This window comes from Astatotilapia calliptera, chromosome 6 (assembly GCF_964374335.1).
Source record: "Astatotilapia calliptera chromosome 6, fAstCal68.1, whole genome shotgun sequence".
Taxonomy (NCBI): Eukaryota; Metazoa; Chordata; class Actinopteri; order Cichliformes; family Cichlidae; genus Astatotilapia; species Astatotilapia calliptera.
The window spans coordinates 21,335,627-21,351,883 of record NC_137427.1 but is presented as its reverse complement, the minus strand read 5'-3'; the positions used below and the strand labels follow the sequence as shown (position 1 = coordinate 21,351,883).

At 39.8% G+C, this 16,257-nt stretch overlaps 1 protein-coding gene across 1 annotated transcript; it reads right to left on the bottom strand.

The window, feature by feature from the left end:
• Window positions 1-14,521: 14,521 nt before the first annotated feature.
• On the bottom strand, window positions 14,522-16,000 carry LOC145429162 (general transcription factor II-I repeat domain-containing protein 2B-like). The gene has a single exon (XM_080302216.1). It carries the CDS (start codon window positions 15,998-16,000, stop codon window positions 14,522-14,524), a length of 1,479 nt encoding a protein of 492 aa, XP_080158342.1.
• Window positions 16,001-16,257: the final 257 nt, after the last annotated feature.

Below are 16,257 nucleotides of genomic sequence, written 5' to 3'. Positions count from 1 at the left end.
TAGATAGATAGATAGATAGATAGATAGATAGATAGATAGATAGATAGATAGATAGATAGATAGATAGATAGATAGATAGATAGATAGATAGTCAAGGCTGAGAAGGTCTGGACATGTGCAGAGGGATAATGGATATACTGGACAAGGGATGTAGAAGGAGAGAAAGGGAAAGATCAGAGGGTTGATGTGAAAGAGAAGAATGCAAGGGACAGGGTGAGATGGAGGCAGTTGAGGCGCTGCAGTGACCCCTTAAATGGAGCAGCCAAAGAAGAAGAATAGGATCACAAAAGATGTCCTTTTTGCAGTACTTCAGCATGTTTACATGTTACACATTTCGATGTTTTTTTTCCTCGCTACCTAGCCTGACCTGTCTCCCCAATGTGATGTTTGTGTATTGCATGTACGGTCGGCAAGGTCGGTCATCTTCGGGAAAAAGACCTGCAACTGACAAATAAAGGCTATCTCATCTCTCATCTCACATTTCCTGTAGTAAAGCAGCGGTCCCCAACCTTTTTTTTGCGCCACGGATCGGTTTATGCCCGACAATATTTTCATGGACCGGTCTTTAAGGTGTCGTGGATAAATACAACAAAATAAAACTAGTACCGGTACCGAAAAAAAGAAAATTTATTCATAGCACACGTGAAAAGACCAAGGAAAACCAAGTAAACGATAAAAACGATAACAAAATAACGCTGAAAATTGATAAAAACCCTGAAAACTATACATTTCACACCTGAGCCTCAACTCTCGCGGCCCGGTACCAAACGACTCATGGACCGCTACCGGTCCGAGGCCCGGGGGTTGGGGACCGCTGTAGTAAAGTACCAACATTCGAGTTTAAATACACTGAGCTGAGCTTATGATAACTGTATGATGTTAAGTTTTCATGTTGATGATGTTAAGTCCTAATATGCTGTAATAGTTCTCAGATAAACTCGGTGGAATAAAAAAAAAAGAGAAATATTCCCTCTTAAATACGGGAGCTGGAGTATAAAGTCAAAATACTAAGGTAAACTACAAGGACCTTAGAAGAGGTATAATAATTCAACAGGTTATTTATTTAATTTACATTACCTGAGGTGGTGGAACTATTCTAGTTTAGCATACAGATTTAGCCTCATCTGCTCCAAAAGAGTGAACAGACAACTATGATTTTGTGGAGATGCAATGTCATCATGCCCCTGCTGTAACATTATGACCCTTTGAAGTACTGGAATCAAACACTGTAGCACAAAAAGACCCATTTGCACTTCTGCATCATTATATTTTGGTACAGGTGGGAGATGTATTTATGGATGGAAAAGAGATCACTTTAACCTGCTCCAAATAAATCACCTATCATCTTAATTGCTGTTTTGACAATGCACTTGTTTGCAGTGTGAAAATGATTTTTGCTCATTTGCAGCAAGGCTTTACTGTCTGCAATGACAGACATTATTAAAGTATCATTACAAAAGATTGCACATTGTGTAAATTGTAAATAGAAAACACAATAATTATTTGCTAATTAGTAACATATTCAATGTATCTGAAAACACAAAGTACCAAGACAACATTGCAAATACTTGCAAATACTTGAAACCTTGTATTTTCTTGCTTTTAGAAAGAGATTTTTTAATTTATTTTTATTTATTTATTTATTTTTTGCCTGTCCCGTTTGGCTCTTTTGCCATCAGAATTGTTGTCTAAAGGCAAAGAAAGATGCCCAACGGATTTACTTTACCAAACTGACCATCCCAGCCTTGCCGTAATGGTCCATTTGATTCACCTTTTATTGTTTATTTTATTTTCACTTGCTGAATACGGGACAGACTTGACTGGGGGAAAGAAGGGGAGAAAGAAAGAGGGAAAGAGAAACAGCTGAGAAGAGGGACGGGGGAGAAGGGCAAAAGACAAAAACCAACAGAACGGGCAGAGAAAAAAAAGAAAAAAAATGCATCTATCGATCACCTGTTGAGAAAGAAAAAAGAAAACAAGCAGAAGAGAACAAGAGTAATAGAATAAACAGCATCACAATGATATATGGGAATATGACAGTAAATACTAAATATTAAACATTATTGTGCAGCACATAAGATCAACAGAACACAGTGTGCTTTGAGGTAGGAGCCAAAAAGGGTGTAGTTTGTGGGTGTGATCACCACCACCAACGCACCGACACCTGAGGGAGTCCGCCACTGGCAGGGGAAGTGGTGGTGGGGGGAGATAGGCCTCCAAACCTTGGAGGGCCTGAGATGTCCCCAGAGAGGTGGCGTCTGATACCCAACCTGACATATAGACACAGACATACAGGCACACACAGACACAAACATCCATTCCCACCCTCATGCTCTCATATGCACTTACTCCACACTCAACCAACGTGGAGACAAACATAAAGAGACGCTGTACACACGATCACACTCCCCAAGCGTACTCTACGAACCGGGTCTAGGTACCCTTGCCCCTGGAGGGGGAACTGCACCCAGACCCAGGTGGTGTTACCCTTTTCCCTGCGGTGGGGGGAGGCAGACCGCCCCGACTCCGCAGCAGCAGGGAGGCCCCACACTCCAGACCGCAGTCGGACGGCCAACTCCTCCTCCTAGCCCCCCTGCTCCAGCAGGCCGCAGAGAACGGGGGTGAGAGAAGACTCCAAACCTCCCTCCACCCGCTCATTGTAGTGTTGATGCATGTGTGTTCTAAGGTGCATTTAAAACCCAGGAGGGCATGGAGCTACCTGCCAGAGAGCAGCAGGTAAACACATAGTCCCTCCTGATAGCCCTCAATGTCTACGTGTATTTAAAATTGAGAGGTGGGCAACGACGCCAGGGGTGAGGTGTACACCCTGATGGACCAAACTATGACACCCCACACCCCCTCTAGGTGATGGAGCTGATCAAAGGAGCCCAGAGCAATCGATCTCATGTGGAGAGCAGTTTCTGTATCAAGACTAATGTAATCTAATAGATAATTTCTATATTGGTTAGAATTAAGATTATTTTTATTTTTCCAGTTCATGAGGACTGTTTTCTTGGCTATGCATAGGGCAGTGAAAACCATATGGGCGATATTCTTTTTTGAAGTGACATTATCTAAACTGCCCAACAAACACACAAAGGGGGAAGTTGGAATGTTACATTTCAGACACTTTGATAAGTCTTCACATATCTTGCGCCAAAACTTCTGAACTGGTGGACAGAACCAAAGAGCGTGGATATAATCGTCCGGTGAATTGGTTTGGCAGTGTGAGCAGTTGTTGGTAGACGTAAAGCCCATCTTGAACATTTTTTGAACAGATTTTTTAATTTAATGGCACCAACACATTTCCAGAAGGCCGGGAGCATTGTGTTGCATTGCGCTGCATCTCATCTTCTTTTAACAACGCTGTAACCCTTTCAGAACTGAAAGGATCATTTACTGTTCTTTTGAAAAGAAAGAGAATTGTTTTTCCATTCTTGCTTGATAAGCAGTACTGTTCAGCTTCTGAGCAGCGCCTCTGTGACATATTTTTCAAATCATAGGTGTTTTGCTGAAACACGCAACACGAGTAAAAAATGCTGTCTAGATTGCAGTATATCTGGATGCAAACTCTTAAGGCTACATATACAGGAATATGAAAAAGAAAGTGTCTAAAATACTTTATCCAGTCCTGTTAAAAACTAAGTACACGTTTACTTCTTTCCATAGGTAGTAAGTGCATAAGTAGCAGCTAGGTGCCGATAATCAAATTCACTTGATTAATTGATCATCAACAAGTATGACCAGCTCTGTCAAAACAGAAGTTTGGGCAGCTTGATGACAGCAATGTCAGTCATATTTATCAATTTTTCCCTATTGGTCACTTTGGATTGATGCCTGTGTCAGAAGTCTCTTCCTGTCTAATGAGGGTTCTTCCTCCTTAATATCGCTACCTTTCTACTGCTCAGAGGGGATCATCTAATTCTAAGGCAGGCAAAAGATTTTCCCAAGTGGCCACATGTGAACATCGAACTGTAGTGAAAGGCTGCACCAATAAGCTGAAGTTCATTCAGCTCAGTGTTAAATTTATCTCTTTGTAAGCTTATCGGAGTTGCCCTCCACAACAGTCCCAGGAAATATTAATTGGCCACCAATGATCTGAGTTCTGTCTTATACGTTGGGTCTTTAACTTGCTATTTCATGCATTTTAATGACACTTCCTCTCTGACAGGCACGTGCAGAGGGGGGGGGGGGCGGCTTGAGCACCCGCCCCTTTCCTGATGGGTGCCCAAAGTGCCCTTATGTTGAGGCAACTTTTTTTTTTTAAATTATTATTATTATTATTTTTTTAATGTGTGCGTGCGAAGTCCTGTCTGTGCCCCTCAACAATAATATTTAACTATTAATCACAGTTTTGCTAAATAAAAGGATCTGGCTTGCATCAGTCACATGATCACTATTAACCAATGATCGCCCTTGACGGCAGAACGCGCTGGTTACGAGCCGGGAACGAGCTCACAAAGAGCACGCGCATTTGTTGCGGTCCGGAGCTGTAGGAGAAACACAAGTTAACTCAGAGACACAGACTGATTCACAGACAGAGCCTAAATTATTTCTCACAGTTTTTTGTGTCCTTATGGTTCCAAGCGCTGTCACCAATCTTTGCATTTTGTTATTATCTCATGATACTTGTTTAATCAGCTACCGTCTCTCCTATGGACTTTTTAATGTCTAGAGTCTCAGATCAACACAGCCCTGCCCTCCAGCACTATCAGCAGCAGGAGCAGCAGAAACCCCTCAACAGCAACATTGTACTGTGGCTGTAGCTCAGGTGGCAGAGCAGGTCAACCACTAATCAGAAGGTCGGTGGTTTGATCCCAGGCTGCCTCCAGGATGCCAAATATCCTTGGGCAAGATACTAACGCCAGCTCTGCAGCAGAGGGTGGATTATGCTCTTTTACCCACACCTGCAACTCAGGAGATAGCATTCGTAAATATTGCTCAAGGATGATGATTTCCCCAATGTCCTGAACGGTTTTATCTTCAGGGTGGACCCATTTTACATAAAGCTCCTTCAGCCGTGCATACAACTCTTTAGGGCTTTCTGCAGGGTTTACATCAAGAGATCAAAATCTCTGGCCCATATGTGAACGGAGAAGAGAGATCAGATCCGATATCGTTGGCTCCCTACCTTGGCCCTCAGTGCTGTCTACCCCTCCAGAAGCTCCATTCTCCTCCTGTTCTGCATCGACTTGTCCTTCTGAGCCCATTTGCTGGCTTGGTACATCTCCTTGGACTACTCTCACACTCCTTGCTCCTCTCTGCATGGTTTGATAAGGAGTGGGGAGAAAAAAAAAAAAACCCTGAAACTTTTATCTCATGCAAATAGTCATTTGCATGCAAGACAGTCCCATTGTTGTTCAATAAATGTGCCTTTTGAAAATAATTTTCTATTCTGTTGTAATGCATCAAACGTGTCTTTTGAATAATTTGATTAGCTAATTATCTTATTCACTAGTTATCTGGTTCATCATTCGGTTTTTAATTGTGTAGTGTATATAGCCTTTGTGTCTCAGATTCTATCACTGTATCCTGATATGAAATATTGTGATGATGCTAATTCTGAATGTTGGTTGTTGTGGAAATGGTTATTAAATAAACTAATCTTAAATCTCAAAAAAAAAAAACCCCCAAAAAAAACAACTGTGCCTTTTTTGTGTGTGTGTGTGTATTTTTTTTTAAACTGGCTGTATCCCACTGCTGCCACCAATTGTCATGATCCAAGCAGCCAGGAACACACAGGCACAAATGTAATCTTCAAAAAAATGGGTTTTATTATACCCCCAAAAAGGACAAGATGATTACAAAAATTCAAAATAACAAAAAATAAAGTTTTTAAGAACCAAGTGGGCCCATAAAAGAGGTTAACTTAACAGACCGCCACTCAAAAGTCATTTAACAAAAACATAACTCAACAAACTGACCTGCCCAAATGAGAAACAGCTCCAGTTATATAGCAAATGAATAAACCATTATATACACCAAAGGTGAAAACTAAAGAGATAACAGCTAACCATCATTCAAGAAGAACCCCATTCCCCCTGCATGATCACAATAGATGGTCCAGTCCACTTTATTGGCTTCTGCATTTAAACCAGCTCCACCCTCAGCCTCCTCTTTCAGCCAAACCAGGAAGGACTGGAGCGGAGGTCAGGTAACTAAGTATCTCAGTTGTGTGGTTGCATGCATCCATCACAATTATATACAGAGATTTATGGTACTGCAAACTAGTGATGGTGAGATGAAGCCTCATGATGAACTGAAGCTTTCCATCCAATTGGTCGACTCATGGTTCGAAGCATTGTGATGATTCATTTGCTCTACTGCGCCATCAAGTGGACAATTCAAGTGAAGCGGGCTCTTTGATTATAATGATGTGTAAACCTTATGTACATCTGGATAATGACACAATAGTGTTTGGTGCTTCACTTTTTAATAAACTAAAAGACAGAAATCAGATTATAGGATGTGTAGTGTTGTTTATTTATATTTTGGTGTTTATCATTTGTGATATTTATTACTGTGTGCATACTTTATTAGGAGAGACAAAATTTAAAAAAAAAAAAAAACATCTCTTCCTTGCTGGTTCCATCGAAGAAGAAATGCACAAGTAACTATGTAGCACGTACGTAATCCAATTCCACAACACGGTGTGATGGGGAATCAGCTGTTTTCCTGCCCATGTTATTTCGAATCTGGCGCGAACCGGTGAACCAGTCCCTGAATCAGTCACGTGGTACGGACTGCCCGCGAGGCCTCGAACGTCACTGCCTACGTAATCAAAGCAAGCCTCGATACGCGCTTCAGAAAAACGCCCCCGCGATTACCCGACGCACGATTCGAAGCTTCGACACACAGGACACATCACTACTGCAAACTTCCTGGTTTTCATTCAGAGCCAGAGTCCTAGCAGGCTTTCATTGCATTCAGATAAACAGCCTGTCTGGAGAGCAAAAGAATGATTGCATTTGCCAAAATGAAATCCCATAGCCATTATCAGATGAAAGCGCAGCCTTTTATTAGCTTTTTAAAAATTGTTGCATATTAAAAAAACAACAACACATGACACAGGAAGTTTTGAGCTGGATATCCCTTATCTGGATTTCCTGGATACACTGAAAACTCTGAAATGTCTTTCAGCAGATGATTAGTCAACAGACTTTAAAAATAAATAAATAAATAAATATCAAATATTACGGTTCAGATTTCATAACTTGTTTGTGTATTTTTCTGTTGCTAAAAACAAGCAAAGAAAAATACCGCTGGCAAATCTTCAAGTCTAAAGTTTCTCAAAATGAAAAAACAGAAGTGCCTCTAAATTGTAATTAAGTAGTGTGCAGTACTTAAGCTAATGTGCTTAAGCCACTTCCGGGAGAGGCTTTGAAAGAAACGTTACAGCTTCAGTATAGAGCCACGCAGGTGCAGTGTGGATGGCCAGGGGAAAAATATGGAGTGAACCTAAAACAGAATGATATACAGGTAATTTGAAAATGTGCAAGATCAGGGCTTAAACCTGGTTTTAAGAAGAAAAAAGTAAAAAAATAAAATCCATAAAACACAGAAAATGTCCTGGCAATTTTCTGCCAGCACGTTATACATTTTAAATCCTCCTTATTTTAAAACAGTACATTGCACATTGTACATTGTGTGTATTTATGCATTTTTGTTCAGTACAGAGTCGACTGCTTTATCATCACTTGCCAAATGTTTACTTTAATAGCGATGGAAAAATAAGGCATTTTGATGTGCTTTCATTTGACCTTTGTGATGAGAAGGGTTGTATTCTCACCCCATCTCATCAGCTGTGCCTTTCATCTAACATAAACTGCATCTCCCCCAACTCCAGTCGAGCATGTCTTTTTCAAACGACTAAAGCACTTGTAGAACCTGCGCTTGAAAGATTATATTCTCACATCAAACACTGAATAAAGGGTGAATCTCACCCAAAAAACACCCCAGATAACAAAAAACCCCTAGCTGCTTGAACAGACTTTATCTTTGTCTGTATCATATAATTCAATCTGGAGGTGACAAACTGTGTTCTAAATAGTAGAGCCTTAAAGCATTGCACAGGAAAGTGAGCTTTCTTTGGCTATGAATTCCATTAAATTATTATTCTAGCAAGCTGAAAACATTTTTAGATTTTGTGTGTGTGAAGTGGTGCTGTATGCATATGCTTTTTGTTGGCTGCGTAAGAATAAGCAGGTACATGCAAAGTGCTCCATTACCTCCATTAGTCTCACAGTGGCATGTGCAGCCATCAGAAATATCCAGTGTTGGGTAAGTTACTTTAAATTAGAAACTTAGTTACATTACTAGTTCCATCAAAAGTAACTCAGTTACTTCAAGTTACTCGTTACTTTCAAAGTAACTAGTTACTAGGGAAAGTAACTTTGGTTTTACTCAGAATTCTCTTGTTAATGTGCTGCTTCCATAACTTTGCCAGTCTTCTAGCTTGCTTACTTGCCACAAGTGCACTGTGCCACCTACCAATAGAAAGGAAAAATAATGTGCATATTTCCACGAGAGAAATCCCACACCTGGACCGTCATTGACTGCTGCCATGATTCTAGCCTACGTCACAGCGTCATGTGCGCCTTTTACATCCAACACAAAAACTGCAGTCGTGGTGATTTTGATTGTACTCAGAACTCGGAAATTCAGCCTTCCGAATAGGAAGATGTAGGTAACACCAGACTGCAGATGAGCTGCACACAGGGCTGGACTGTATTTAATAATGTACTTAATAACGCGTTAGTCCCAACACTGGAAATATCACTGTTCAAACAGCACGTCTTTGTGTACTGATATCTCTTGCTGTGCTTAAAAATGGTCAGCGGGAATGCACTTTTCCATTTAGCAAAAAACAAAAAACAAACAAAAAAAAACAACTGCCAAAATGCCTTAGCAGGATTCGAGAGTGTCCATAAGTGCGGCACTGTTGCTAGTAAGAAGTAAGTCTTTTTTTTAATGCATGGAGCTGGGCTTCTAATGCTGGTAAACCAGTCAGAATGCTCGTTACTGCTGATGTGCTGTAGATATTTTAAACGATTTAAAATTCAGATTTTTAGACAGTTACGAGAAAATGTGCTCCCCTCAAAGAAAATGTGTTCAAGAGGAAATTAAAACTATTAGCAGCCAGTATATGCTGTGAGCTCTATGCATGACACATCTGTGTGGTTTCTGCCCGTTTCCAGCTTCACATGCTTAGTCTCACACAGGTTGTCGCCATGGAGATGCTGAAAGCCTCAGAAGTCTTTCAACCACATTTTGCGCTCTTTGAAGGGTTCAGCTTTTCTGATGAATTTGAGATGCTAACAACATAGAATGGACTGTTGCTTTCTAGTTAAATTCACTTGCTTTCATTATTTTTGTGCACAGGTGAACAGGTACTGTAGCACTTATGTGCCAAGACCAGATTTTTCTCATCAGTCTCATGGAGGTCAAATAAAAGCGGAAATAGCAATCGCTGTCTACACTTTTAGCGACCATCTTTAGATGAAAGGTTTATTTCTTTAAATTGGTGCATTTTAACACGAGTCAGCAGGGACTTTTGAAGGCAGCCTTAAGAAGGACTGAATAAGGCTGATTTTTGAATTTGATTTTGTTTGAGCTCCTAAGGTTGGTGCTTATACTGAATATTTGATTTTCAAGAAATATAGTCAAAAACAAACAACAGCAAAAAAAAAAACTTTTCCCTATTTAATTCTGTATACTATGTGTGTGTTTTTACTCTTCTCTCCCTGAATTGTTTAAAACAAGAAGGGACTGATCGAAGAACATAAATGTTTAAATTTATAAATTTACTTTTTGTCTTAGGTACAAAATCAATATAATTTAACCCTTCTGAGTTTGAATGCTCTCAAAGTTATAAGATGCAATTGTATGAGTTAGGGAACAGAGGAAAAAGCTTCTGGCAACTAGCAAGGATTTGCATAAAACAAAAAGTGCTAGAAGCATTAAGCCACTTTTGAAAACACCAGCTGAACATGAAAACATATTTTTACTGAGAAAGGCTGAGAGAAAAATAACAGGACACGGGATTTGTACAGTTGTTCAAAGAGACACACACACACACACACACACACACACACACACACTTAGATTATTTTTTATGGAGGTGACAAAAACTTTGTTTGAGCAGAAAGACAGTATGAGATATTTAACCCCTGGGGATTCAAAGTGTTTGCAAAATGCTTCTCTTATCTTCAAATTAAATGCCAGCAGAACATTTTTTTTAAACCTTTTTTCTGAGTTTTTCTTCTAACAATAAGCTGCAGTATAGGCTTTGGATCCTTGTTTAAACAGTGTAAACTTAGTTATAGAAAAATTCTGTTATAGTTATAGATAAGATCTGCTTGTAGATAAAGAGCTTCGCTTGGTAATGCCATTCTTATCAGCGCTTTGCATGTTTACTTGACATTATCAAAGAAAGTAATTGTTAATGTTTCATCAGGGTGTTTTTCATGCTGCAGTGCACATCCTGCTACTTCCACTGCCCACTTGAAGGTGAAACAGGGTTACATCGTCTGTTCTGCCTGATCCACTTGTGACCACTTTCACATTAGTTTTCATTAGCAGCCTGCCAAGTTGTTACCTTGCTTGCCTGATAGAACTCGAACTTCCTTGTTATGGTCGAGGCCATTTCTATTTTGCTTCATATTTTATCAACAGTGCAGCTTTTACAAACTAATTGCACTTGTTTTGCTGCTAATTTACACATGCTTCTACAATTCTAACAGGTATATAACAAATTAACAAATTCCTCTGATGAGGAAAAGCGGAAGGGAATGGATGGATATTGAGGGAAACATGAAGATGAAACCAGGAGATGTCCTTACTGAATCATCAGAGCTGAAGAGGTGATGGAGAAACAGGTTTACCTTTTAGGTGACATGAATGAGTTGAAGGGAAGTTATGAACTGTTTCTGAGAGACAAATGACACCAGGATCCTTTTCTATGTAGCTGACAGCTGGTAACTGTGCAGGGGCGGGTCTAGCAAAGTTTTTCCAGGGGGGCCAGGTAGGGCATTAAAAGGGAAAGGGGGGCACAAAGAAATACTTTTTTCTTATTCTCATTTAAAATGTCTCGCTTTTATTAAATAATTATCTGAATCTTACAACCAAAGTTTTTATCTGATGTAAAATGTATAGAAATCATACATATACCAACAAGATAGTGTACATCACTGTCACAACAGCATTTGTTTTCATTCAAAGGCTTTATGGCTTTTCCTATAATGCCTGGTGGGCCGGTCTCTAGTCAAAATGCCCGGGCTGATTTTTTTTTTGTCCCAGTCCAGCCCTGCTCTAAACTCGTAATGAAAAAAATGAGCATCTGTTCTATTTAGTAATATTTGGAACAGAATATAAAACAGATGTCTGCGCGGGGGAGACTTTGATGCAGTCAAACTACTTTTTGAAAGCACAGCAAGCAACCCTGCACTGAACTGTGCTGGCTTCATTTTTAAAATTTGGAAGCTGTGTTTATCTTTTCAAATCTTACAATCCATGGAGGACAACAGCTTATTTTTTACCACACAGGATATCAGAATCAGTGTTGCCAACACCTCAGTAAGAAAAATTGCTACTGGCTGTCCTAAAAGTCGCTAGAAGTCGCTAAACGACGTCCTTGCCTAATTTGCATAATTGGTCATGCTAATGTCATTGTTACCTACGTTGTTGGAGAGAGAAATAACATCGTGGAAGAGACATAAAGTGAGTAACAAACGTCCTAAATGCATTTAGAATTTATTTAGAATTACAAATAAAATTTCTTTTAGCAATTGTTTTTTTTTTTTCCATGTCACAATACCAACCTTGCTCCTTTATCCGGCTTGGACCGGAAAAAGTGACCTGGTGTGTGTGTGTGTGTGTGTGTGTGTGTGTGTGTGTGTGTGTGTGTGTGTGTGTGTGTGTGTGTGTGTGTGTGTGTGTGTGTGTGTAAGTAGTTTTAAACCTTGTGATCCACAAAACAGCATAAGAGTAAAAGAACTGACTTCGCTCGTGCGTGATTCATTTGCAGTTTGGACGCACAGGTGTGCACATCTCCTGCCCTGATAGCAGCTGGGGGCTTTGGCACGGGTGAGGTGCCCACAACAGCATAAATAAGTCTCCAATAACATCAGAAAAAGTGGCCAGATTTGTCGCTAGTCGCTTTTTTAGAAAAAAAAAGTCACCAAGGGGGTCTGAAAACTCGCTAAATATAGCAACAAAGTCGCTAAGTTGGCAACACTGATCAGAATAGTAGCTATAAACACACCTGTCAACTTTTTGTAAAAATACTTTTTTTTAAAGCGAATAAAACTGAATTATCATTAGACAATAACAGCTGGTTTCAACAACAGCAACATGTATTATCTTTAGTTCTTCATGTGGAAGAAAACAAAAAGAAAAAAGCTAAAAATGAAAAAAATACATATGCTTCTGATTTCACTACATGTTTATGGGCAGTAGACATATTCTGAAGAAAAGCAATATCCATATAGCCTCCTGACTACCAGCAATGCAAATTTGTCCTCTGTAGAGCACCTTTCTAAACCTGAATATCTCCCATGCACTGCATACTACAGAATTACCTCCTTTTGGTATCTACAGAGGACATTTAGGGCTTTCCAATGATACCAAATGTGAAGGGGTGGAGCTTTGGGAACATTAGTTTTTTCATTAAGGAACATGGCAGCCATCGCTGCAAGCACATTTTATGAGAAGAAGAAAAGTAAGTGCATAAAACTTCTTATTGGGGAATTTTTAGCTATAAATGTTAGCATATTTTAAATAAGTCTCTTAATAACACATTAAAACATAGTATGCTTAATTCTAACTTCATTTTAGTATAGTATTGAAGTGTTTAAAAAAAAAAAGTCCTCCGTAGTGGACATTTGTAGTCATTTCTTCCATTTTGTTCTGTTTTTTTAAATGACCAGAAAAGGAGTCCTTTTTAGAAGCAGAAAGAAATTTATTGCAGTTTGATGAGGGAAACTCAGATCTTGAGTTGTCTGATGAAGAAGATCATAGGGAATAAGCCCTTGAAGAAGAAAGGAGGAGCATCAGGGATGGTACTCAGACCTGAACTTGCTGTCATTAAGTGGTTGGACATTTTTCATGGCATCCTCTGCCTATGGCAATCAACCTCAGGACAGACGCACAAGATGGTTTAAGAAAAACAAAAGGTTTGTCCATGTGCCAAGTCCACTGGCAATTGCTGAGTACACTACCAATATAGGTGACGTGGACCATATTGAATGTTGAGTTTCTACAGGATGGTCTCTCACACTCAGAAATTGACAGTATGTGCAGTTTTCTACTTTTTTGATCTGGCAATCACCAACTCGTGGCTTCAGTATAGCAGTGACTTGCAGTTTTGGGGGAAGAAACCACTACAGTTCCTTGAGTTCAAACTTCTCCTTGGTGAAGAGTTGAAGCAAATGTTTGCCATCAAAGTTCATTTTTACACGTTCGGCCTTCCAATGTCCTCTGCAGTGGACATGTGATATCTAAAAAATGTAAACTTTTTTTTCCCAAAAAATTATTTCAGTCTTCTAATTACTTTACAAACATTGGGGGATTTAAAATTTTTTTTGATTGGACAACATTTTTTTTTCCTGGTAGTCAGGAGGATAGAACAGCTTCATTACATGACTGCTTGGCTCAGTCCTGCTTATTTGGAATACTGATGATTCCTGGTTGTTTGTCAGAATTCTGTGGTTCACTATTTTGTGCTTTCAGGAGGTGAGAAATGGCAGGAGGCAAAAAATAATGAACAAAATGGAAAAAAGAAAATCAATTGCTGTATATGCAAATATGGTTGTTCATCTTTAGGGCTGCAACAATGTGTCGGCATAACTGATGACGTCAACTACAAAAATTTGTTGACGCTGAATTTTATTGTTATATACTAATACTAGTAAATGTGTTTTTGTAACTGCAGTACATTACAGGAAGCCATGGGGGCAGTATCATCTATATCAGGGGTCACCAACCTTTTTGAAAGTGAGAGCTACTTCTTGGGTACCGATTAATGTGAAGGGCTACCAGTTTGACACACACTTCTCAAATAACAAATTTCCTCAGTTTAACTTAATTATGTGTTATCATTAATAATTAATGATATTCATCTATGTACGGACACTAATTATGTTAATTATTTTTCACCATAATTATAAAGAATGCAATTAGGAAACAAGGTAGGAAACATAAATATCAATATGCAACGCTTTATTTCTATATATCTCTGCAAGTATTTACATTTTGAAGTGATCACTTCTACAACATTTTCACTTACCACTAACAAATTTTAACAAATCATGAACTGTTACATACATTATTTTTGTATGTATGTAACATACAAAAAATCAACTTTCAAATTTTACAGAACTTTTCACCAAATTGGCAGCATTTTAAAGCAAATTGTCACATGTTACACTTAACAAACACATTTGTTTTTCAATAATTAAATTCAACTTTGACATGACACTGTAATGTTGCCACTGAGAACATCTAATATGGCTTTCTTTGTCTGTTAGTGGGAAACCTGGCATTGCATGCTGTTCACCAGTGTGTTGTAATCTGGGGTATAACTTGACACTGCAACTCTGAGTGAGTCTTGCAGATGTGCATCGGAGAGGCGTGTTCTGTGTTTGTTCTTGATGAAGTTCATGTCAGAAAAGGCTGATTCACAAAGATAGGTTGAACCAAACAGGCTGGCAACCTTCATAGCTGCTGTGCACACACCACTGTACTTTTCCGTGTCAACAAGGCACCAAAAGTTTGGTGCACCCAGATAGGCTTTGAGGTGGACGTCATTTTGCAATGTTACAATTTCGATTTCCACCTGTCCAGCATCCAAGCTGAACATTGAACTTAGTTGCTCAGCAATGCATGTTGTGTCCACATTCATGAAAGGATTGGAAACAAATGAGACACATGGCTCAAGCTGATCAAGGTCACAAAACCTGTTCTCAAACTCTTGACCAAGTCGGTTTATGACTTGAGTGTACTTTTCTGCAACTTTGTCAAAAGTCTCAGATGCAGAAGCATTGTCTTTCAGCACCATCTGCACAGAGGGAAAGTGCAGCACCTTTTTTCTCTGTAAATGCACAGAGAAAATGTTCATCTGGGCTTTAAATCCATTTAAAGCACTAATCATGTCAGCAACAGTCTTACCTTTGCCTTGCAGCTCACAGTTCAAATGGTTCAGTTTCCCAGTAATGTCTGTTAAAAACGCAAGGTCAAGTGTCCACTCAGTGTCCTCCAGCAGAGATGTGTCTTCCCCTTTGGATTGCATGAACTCCTTGATTTCACCCAAAAGTGACAAAAAACGAAGCAAAATCCGTCCCCTGCTGAGCCATCGGATTTCCGTATGTAGTAGCAGGTCACCATATTCAGCTGACAGCTCCTCCAATAGCACCTTGAATGTTCTGTTCTGTTTAGCTCTGGAGCGGATGCTGTTTATGATCTTCACGACGGGAGTCATGACGTGCTCAAAGCCGATCACCTTTGCGCATAACGCCTGCTGGTGAATGATGCAGTGGTAATGCATGAAGTTTGGGAACTCTGTGTCACCTTTACAGTGAGCGATGAATCCCGTATGTCGGCCGATCATAGCAGGAGCCCCGTCGGTAGTCACTGATACCAGCTTTTCCAACGGTACCTTTTTCTTCGCGAAAAACTCCTTCACCGCGTTATAGATGTCAACTCCCTTCGTTGTTGTCTTTAGCGGCAGTAGTGTCAGAAGTTCTTCTTTTGTGGAGAAACCATCAAATACCATCCGGATAAAGACCATCAGCTGTGCTGTACTGCTGCTGTCGACGGACTCGTCACACTGGATGCTAAACCAACTGCACTTTGCCAGATCCTGATCCAACTGATCGGCCAAGTTCCCGGACATAGCCGACACTCTTCTAACAATTGTAGTTGCCCCCAGCTGGACATCAGAGAGAGTGGAGATTACATCGTTTCCATATTTCTCGTCTTTAAGCACAGTTTTTGCAATTATCATCATTGCTTCTTTGAAAACCTCCCCGTCTAAAAATGCCTTCTTTTTCTTAATCATGAAATGTGTAGCTCTAAATGAGGCTTCGGTTGCTTTTTGAGAGTTTTTCACCGGTCTCGTGAAAAAAGACTGCTGTTTGCTCAAACCTGCCTTTAATTCGCGGGCCTTTTCCGCTCGCAGTGTTCTGCCCTTTGGGTAGTTAGCATGGTAGCTTGTGTGACACGTTCGGAAATGTCTCTCCACGTTGTGCCGCTTTGCCGTTG

Excerpts from the sequence above, each read along its gene's own strand:
- LOC145429162 (XM_080302216.1), bottom strand. The coding sequence starts at position 16,000 with ATGATAATTGCAAAAACTGTGCTTAAAGACGAGAAATATGGAAACGAT.